At 41.2% G+C, this 8,433-nt stretch overlaps 1 protein-coding gene across 1 annotated transcript in view; it reads right to left on the bottom strand.

Moving 5' to 3' along the window:
- Positions 1-8,018, bottom strand: part of LOC139660854 (X-linked interleukin-1 receptor accessory protein-like 2) — a 34,396-nt gene extending 26,378 nt beyond the window's left edge. The window contains exons 1-2 of the mRNA XM_071539111.1: positions 7,847-8,018; positions 7,426-7,558 (exon numbers count right to left, since the gene is read on the bottom strand). Of these exons, the coding sequence (XP_071395212.1) occupies positions 7,426-7,558; positions 7,847-8,018 (305 nt within the window). The remainder of the gene's footprint in view (positions 1-7,425; positions 7,559-7,846) is intronic.
- Positions 8,019-8,433: the final 415 nt, after the last annotated feature.

The following is an 8,433-nucleotide window of genomic DNA, read 5'->3' as shown; positions in this document are numbered from 1 at the left end:
ATTGGGTTTTGCAGCAGGAAGGAACGGGATGTGACAGTGGCTAGGACATAAATAACAATAAAACAAAGAGAGGGTTTAAAATCTAATGCAGCTGATCATTACAACTGACAGAATGCATGCCAAGTATGGAAATTTGACTAATTTACAGCATATGAAAGCAACAGGTGATGTTGACGTTGCGTAATATAAGCCCTTGGAGTAAAGAATGGCTTTCAAATGAGTCCGTTCTTCAAGAATTTAAGGACAGAGTAACTTTTAGGATGAACAGCCTGCTATATCCAACTAATTAAAAAAAAAGTACCTTAGCAAATGGATTACAGTTTCAATTTGCATGATGAACTGACTGAATTGAAAGCAAACTGACTCCATGTCTAGTATGAACGTCCTACACGGTTTAAATTGCCCTGCCGATACAAATCCTTTTCAATGGTATTTCAGATAAGACAGCATGTATTGCAAGGTCAAATATCATAGTCATGTGGCACCATCCATCCATAGATCCATAGAAAAGGCTACACAATACATATGCAGATATTTTCAATATGTCAATGTCTAGGTTCCTCTGCAATGGGAATGATAGGAGGAACATGTCAGCCAGGGAAAAATGGATCTTGGTGGATTCTGAATCTGAATGCGTCAGAGAGATCTATGTAAAGCAACACAATGAGACCTGTGTTTCATCTCTCGCTCTCTCGCTCTCTCTCTCTGGAGTTAGAGAACAAGTTGGAGGGTCAGATGAGCAAGAGGGAGAGGCAAACAGAAACAGAAGGAGAAGAGGGAGAGAAATATTCTTGGTCTCCATTAGTTGTGTGCAGCCTGGCTGAGGTTAGCTGTATTCTGGTCTGGTGTGGTTCGGCTCTCCATTGATTAGCCGAACAACAGCAGGATTTGGAAATAATGAGCACATCTTGTGCTGATTCAGACAACAGCCACACCATTGACAGTCTCATTGTTATTCTTCTCCCAATTGTATTAGTATTAATAACCTCTAAAACTTTAATTTGTGGTGGTGTTCGACTCAGCCATGGTTCAGGCCAAACTGGGCTGGAAGGAGGACTACTGGCATTTCTTGTACTTTTGTTGAGGATTCACCAGTAGAAGCTTTTATCCAAAGTGCCACACATGCTTTTAGCATGGGTGGCCCCAGTGGGAATTGAACCTCTAACCCTGGCAGTGGTAGTGCCTTACCCATTGAGCTACACAGGAGGAGGAAAAAAAAAGGCGAAATTCAAATAACCTTCATAGCGTCATTACACTGATTGTCAACATTACACAAATATAGGATTAAAGCATGCTACAGAAATATAACAAATAACCTGGATTAGTGTGTGTGTGTATGTGTGTACGTGCCACTTCGATAATCCACTGTAATATCCATTGGAGTACAGTAGAAAGGTCATAGTGTTTTTGCTTGTCGTGTGTATGTGTGTGTGTGTGTGTGTCACCATGATGTCTACCAGGGCAGTGCATTAGAGGTCACTGTCAAAAGCAGTGACTTGCTAAAATCCTCGATTAAAAACACATCACTCCCTCACTCTCTTTTTCTCACTCCTCTAATATCTCCCTCCGTGGATTCTCTCTCTCTCTCTCGCTCTCCCTCTCTCTCTCCTTTTCCAGCTCTCCTTTCCCGCTCCTCTCACCTCCCTCCATCTCTGTCTCTCTCTGTCAGTATTAATTCTATAACTCTAACTAGGTCATGTTGTGTTGTCTTGACCTGCCCTCTGCTATCAAACACTCCTCCAATCCCCTCTAAATCACACCTGAGTGGTGGAAAATGATTTCTAGTGATTTCCTCTGCTGTGAAGTATATCTCTCATCCTGATTCTACACACACACAAAATGGGAGAAGATCTAACATGAACTACAAAGGTATAAGACCTGAGCAAGGGTTTCTTAGCAGCTATGGGCATTCAGGCCTTACTGTATGTCAGCTTTCATAATGTAGTACTAATGTAATTTGTGACCTAGAAGGTGAACAATGAATTTATAAATGACAAATTTCAAAATAAAAGACCCTGCCTATTTTCTGCCATTATTCAATATGTTTAAATTTGACCATTATTTATTTAACCAAAACATTACAAATATTCAGTGTTTCTCCCAGAATTGTATTCTTGTCAGGATGGAAAAGCCTCTGAAACAGCATTTAGACCATCATGGGACACTAAATCTTGGCAGCTCTTAAGGCAGGGTGACACCTCCACACCTATACAATGGTAGGGGGAACTCTGGCATTACTGACTTGAAATCAAATAATTAATTTACAAAAAAAAACCCAATTGATTAAAAGGTTTTACAGACCGTTTCTACAGTTGTGAGAAATAGTTTGTGAACCCTTGGGAATTACCTGGATTCCTGCAGTAACTGCTCTCATAATGGTCTGATCAAGTCATAATAATAGACAAACACAATCACCAAAAACAAATAGTACAGAAACACGTCTTTATTGAAGACATTGCTTCAGCATTCACAGTCGAGGCTGGAAAAAGTATGTGAACCTTTAGATTTAGGAACTGGTAAAAACTCTTTGACAGAACTAACCTCAACCAAGTGTTTCCTGTAGATGCTGACCTGACCTGCACAGTGGTTGAGAGGTATTTTGGACTATTCCTCTTTACAAGAACAGTTTCAGTTCATTTATATTTTTGGGATGTCTTGCATGAGCGGCTCGCTTCAGGTTACGCCACAGCGTTTCAATAGACTTAAGGTCAGGACTCTGATTTGGCCGTTCCAAAATGCAATTTTTCGTCACTTTAATCCCCTGTCTTGTAGATTTACTTCTGTGCTTAGGGTCATTGTCACACTGCGTGTCCCAACCTCTGTTAAGTGTCAGATGACAAACAGTTACCCTGATATTCTCCTGTAGAATTTCCCGTTCCAATTTGGAATTCATTGATCCCTAAATGGTCCCAATCTGTCCGGACCCTGAGGCAGCAAAGCAGCCCCAACCCATGATGCTCCCTCCACCATGCTTCACAGCTGGGATGAGGTTCTGGTGTTGGTATATAACATTGTTGGGGATTTTTTGCCAAAAAAGTTCAACTTTTGTCTCATCTGTCCACAGAGCATTGCTCCAGTAGCGTTGTGGAACATCCAGGTGGTCTTTGGCAAATTTAAGATGGGCATCCATTGTTTTTTTTGTTTGTTTTTTTCGAGAGCAGTGGTTTCCTCTGTGGTATCCTTCCATGAACACCAATCCTGTTCAATGTTTTTCTTATTGTGGACTCAAGAAAACAGACATTAGCAAGTGCAAGAGATGCCTACAGATTCTTTGTTGTTACCCTAGAGTTCTTGACATTTGTACGCAGTTCTTGCAGTGATCTTTGCAGAACACCCACTCCCAGGGAGAGGGGAAACGGTGCTGGATTTCTCCCATTTGTTTCAATTATCTGTCTGACTGTCAACTGATGGGGGGCCTAAGTCTTTAGAGATGCTTTCGTAGCCATTCTCCAGCCTCATGACCTTCAACAACTCTTCTGCTGAGGTCCTGTGAAATCTCTTTTGATTGGGACATGCTTCACTTCAACAGATCTCTGCTGGTAATCAAACTGTGAATTCTTTGATAGAGCAGGGAACCTCTAACCCATATCTGAATGTCATCACATTGATTGGAATACCTGATTCAAACAACCCCTTTCACAGAAGTCATTTCACATACTTTTTCCAGCCTAGACTGTGAATGCTTAAACAATGTCTTCAATAAAGACATAAAAAGCACAGTTGTCTGTGTGTTATTTGTTTATTTAGATTATGGTTATGTATTGTTATGACTGAGATGAAGATCAGACCACATTTTAGGACCAGTGAATGCAATAGTTCCAAAGGGTTCAACAGGAACTGGTCAATATTAGTCAGATTTATCAGTCTAACCCTACTTTGGGGTTGTCCATGAAAATGTGTATTGCTTTGTATCTTAAAGACTAAGAAGTCATGGTCTTTGGTTTTAGTCTTGAACACGGCTCTCTATATTTATTCTGCCTATGTTTTTTTTAAAATTATGCCTGCATAGTGCCTGCATAGTTCAAAAACCTGAACAGGCGGGAATTGGTTGAATATTTTCCTTTGTAGGACTAGACTACTCTAGGCTGAAACCTCCTTCTGTGGCACTAACCAGGCTACCACATTCAGAATGTTGGCAAGTTTAATTACACTTAAAATTACAACATCAGGTATCTGCGTTACACTAGCATGCTTTTTATAGGGTGGAGTTACTGTATACATCATCATTCTTCTGCTGGAGTATCAATAATTCCTGCAGTTTAAGGATGGGAAGTGTGAGATAATTGGACTAGAGCAGAAAGTGACTTAAGCATTTAACAATCTTCACTCGCAGTGATATCAGCTGTGGTAGCATTAAAACAGTGAGGCTCTGAATGCAGTGGGATTAGGCAACTGGTGTGAATTTTAAGCAGGTGAAGATAAGTCTGTAATGGAATATATTTTCAGAGTTACCTTCCCAACCCTGACGCTCATGCTGAACAACATCATTTAGAGCCAGAGAGTGAGAAAATAAATCTGGAGGCTTCCATAAATATTCCAGGCCCCATTACGTCACAAGACATACGGGCCAGTGCTGCCTTCAAGTGCCGTTGGAAATGTTGTAATTGCGACTTGTGTACAAATGAATGAGCCATGAAGTATGTTCTGACTTGTAGAAATGTGATGTTTATACTGTATTACATACATTATTATTAATTATACAACAACGGTCTTGGCCAATGATTGAATCAATCTTATTTTCTCCTCTTTATTCTGCTGCTGCATCACAAAAGTAGCTTTGTGCCACTTGATTTCTAAAATGAAACAATTACCAAAAAAGGTTCTTCTGTTCCATTTTGTTATTTCTTGACCAAAAGCAACTGAATGTGAGACAACTTTTATTTACAACTTTGGAACTAGGAAGTAGGAGCTTACGAAGGGCCCTTGAAGGCAGCATGGAGGCTCAGCAGCCTGGAGGGGTCGAGAAGAAAGTCTGAATCCCTCTGTCAGTCACACTTAGCTAGCGTCTGCGTAGCCCTCTCTCCCTCCGTCTACTTTCTTTCACTTTTCTACTTTGGGTGTTGTGGAGATAATGAGGTGAGAGTGGCAACAGTTCTTCCCCATAGAGACAAATCTGCAGGGGAACAAACATCGGTAATTACAGGCATCCGCATTATCATGGAGACCCTGAGATTGCCATGGATACTATTAAAATACAGACACACACACAACACACACACAGAACCCTTCCCTTTCTGGTCAGGTCCAGGGGATGGGGGGGGGGGCTAAGCTTTGACAGATTAATGAGCATCTCAGAGGGTGTCTGTGTGCTGTAGTGTGATTGTTAGAGGTTGGGAGAGCGATATGATTGGATCAAAGGCGGTTAGGGGATAGACTAGACTGAAAAACAGAGAACTCATCAGACTAAGGTTAATTTAACACCAGGGGGTATGATTAGTTTAGGGTTTGAAGACACACACTCATGCACACTCATGCTCCCTTTATCTGAAACACCATTTCCCTCCCTGTCTGTCCATGGCTCTGTTCTGCTAATCAACACTTTGAGAGCCCATGAAAGGCCCACTGTTACAATAGAGAGTATGCTTTCTACTTTTGAGGGCGGCTGGTGGACTAGTAGTTAATGAAGACTACTAGTCCACCAGCTGCCAACTAGGGTTCAAATCCAAGCATCCTCCCTGCTGAAGTGTTCTTGAGCAAGACACTGAATCCCTACCAGGATGGTGGGACATAACGGAGGGAGGGCCATTAACTAACTAACATGGAAACAGAAAAGCAGTGAAGCCAATTACATACTGGGTGTAATCGTGTGAAGCAACCACTGTGAAATGCTTTGTGCATAATTTTGAGCTTTCACGTATTGTAGACTCTTCAAAATTCATCGGGACACAACCAACCGCCGTCTTAGGACCGCCACCATGTTGCAAATCTGTCACTTTGAATGTTGTGAAGCTGCAGATTTTTTATGATGGAAAGTGCTCACTTCAAGCTATTTAGGCTCTCCATTAACAGTGCAGAGTTTGGAAAAGTATTTGTTATCCGTTGGAGACGATGGCCACTAGGGGCGCTGATCCATTACTGTCCGTCAAAACATCCTCCATCGGATTGAATGACTTTGTCCGTCAAACCAGCGGAGCATGAAGTTGTGAATGCAGCATAAAACATAATACATATTTTTGAGCACCTTATCAGAACATATTTAGAGTAGCTGATCCGGGTCGACATCCAGCCTCTGTTTACTGCTCTAATTGGTTCTGATGATTTCTATGATGATATGGAAGCTTATCTTAATTCCCTAAAGACAAGCAGGTCACTGAAAGTGAATGACAACTTGAAATAATTCATCATGGTCACTGGTTGAAACTGTAGATGAATTGTCCCTTTAACTTCATGCTCTATACATTTTGGAACCTAAAAGCAAAGGAAAGTATCAGATTACATTACTGCACTGGTGTAATCCAATAGATTGTGTCACTAATTATGCTTTTAAGCAGGCAATACATAATCTGTAATTGATAACGTTTTAAAAGTAACCTTTCCCAACTTTGCCTCTGTCTGTGTGTGTGTGTGTGTGAGTGTGAGTGTGAGTGTGTGTGTGTGCGTGTGAGTGAGTGTGTGTGTGTGCGTGTGAGTGAGTGTGTGCGTGTGAGTGTGTGTGTGTGTGTGTGTTCTGATCTGGTTTCCATGGTGATATGGCAGGTTGTTCTTAATGATATTTGACGCCCCGCAGACAAGCAGGCTTTTCCCAATAGAACCCACTGTAATTGGTCCCGATAGGGGAGAAAATGAATTCAATTTCACTTTATTATTAGTATTAATCATTTTTGAGAAAGGTTAAGAAAAAAAAAACTGTCAGAGAACCCTCAGTGAGTCATAAGTCATACGAGAGCAAATTAGATACTGACAAAGTGAAGTGTACAGCTAGTCTTTTCACAAAATGAATTAGCAATTAGAAACCTGTATGCTTAAAAAGGGTTCAATTGATATTGCCAGTGTCTTGCAGAAATGGAATGAAAATGAAATTAAACTTATAAAACTTTTTCTACGCATGAGAGACAATTACAGTTGTTGATGACAGTAAAAGGATTCTGCAGGACACCTGTAATATGTTTCCTTTTGATCTGCAGTTTCTCTAAATATGACTTTTATGAAGTTGTTGACTTCTTTTTTATGCAAATATCTTGCCAGTATCACATACGTTTTATGTGTAAAAAGATCTATAGTCAGAGTAGAATAGGTGTATTTATACCAGTAATTTTTAATATCATTTTATATTTACCATTGGTTCCTTTTAAATGGCCAGTGAGTTCTTCTATAAATTTCTCTCCTCTCCTCTCCCTCAAAAGATGATTAGATATACTGTATGTATAACTAGATCTACATATTATCTATGCATACTGTGGATGTATTTGTGCTCGATTTTGTTACCTGACTTCACTTTCTTTAATATGCCCAGCTAGCTCTTCCACAAACTTCTCTCCTCTCATCCAGTAGATGATGGGCCTTCTGTTTTCTCCGCTGTAGCCGAAAAACGCCCTGCAGTCCAGGCTAAGAGGCATACCTGCAACACACAGCACAATGCAGTTATGACACATATAACAGCATCATCATAGACAGCGTGATGCTCCCCATTGTGGCTGAAACATGCACTGCAGTTCAGGCTCGGGCAAATCTGAAACACACAAGGCCATGGTTATATTCAACGTGCAATTAAACAATACAATATTCCGCTAAAACCAAAGAAGAGGGAATTGAAGAAGAAAGCTACAAGAAAGCTAACTGAAGGCTTAAGTATCTCGGTGAAAATAATTCCTCGTTCATGCTCGGCTCATGGTGGGACGCCTGCCACCCCTCTGAGGGAGCTGGACAGGGGGCTTGGCGTGTAGCAGGGCGGCGTCTTGGAGCCCCTTGAGTTTGGGGAGCTGAATTGGCTCAAGGCAGCCTTCCTGCTGGCAGTGACACCAGCTCAGAGAGAGGGCTAACAGAAGGCTCCGCGGGCTCATGACTGGTTTGTCCTGCATGTTTATCATCTGATTCAATAATTCAGCTCATGGACTGCAACTGTAACGGAGGACCTGAAGGAAATCGGTTGTTTAATGCAGTGATTCTCAACCTTTTTCATATCAAGGACCCCTAATTTAGTCCACATTAGAGCCACGGACCCCCATTTGGACAGTCCACCATTGAGATTTTGTCTCTCGGACCCAAATCTGAGAATATTTTTATTGTTCGATATGATTTTGTCCAGAATTCCATGACTATCTGTATTGTAGGTAGAGAGATAACAGTGAAACTATGATCAAAACGGTCATTCTTCTATATTCTCTAATTGTGTTCACTTCTTGTAAATGAAGTTTAACGATTCATCAATTTGCTGGGGACCCCCTCAAGGACCCCTGGTGGTCCCCGGACCCCACGTTGAGAACCAATGGTTTA

Source organism: Centroberyx affinis, unplaced genomic scaffold (genome assembly GCF_046629955.1).
Source record: "Centroberyx affinis isolate AG114_WGS23_722 - 3 ecotype Tasmania unplaced genomic scaffold, CSIRO-AGI_Caff_v1 ptg003397l_1, whole genome shotgun sequence".
NCBI lineage: Eukaryota > Metazoa > Chordata > Actinopteri > Beryciformes > Berycidae > Centroberyx > Centroberyx affinis.
The sequence above is the reverse complement of the archived record's forward strand: the minus strand, read 5'-3'. Positions and strand labels throughout refer to the sequence as shown.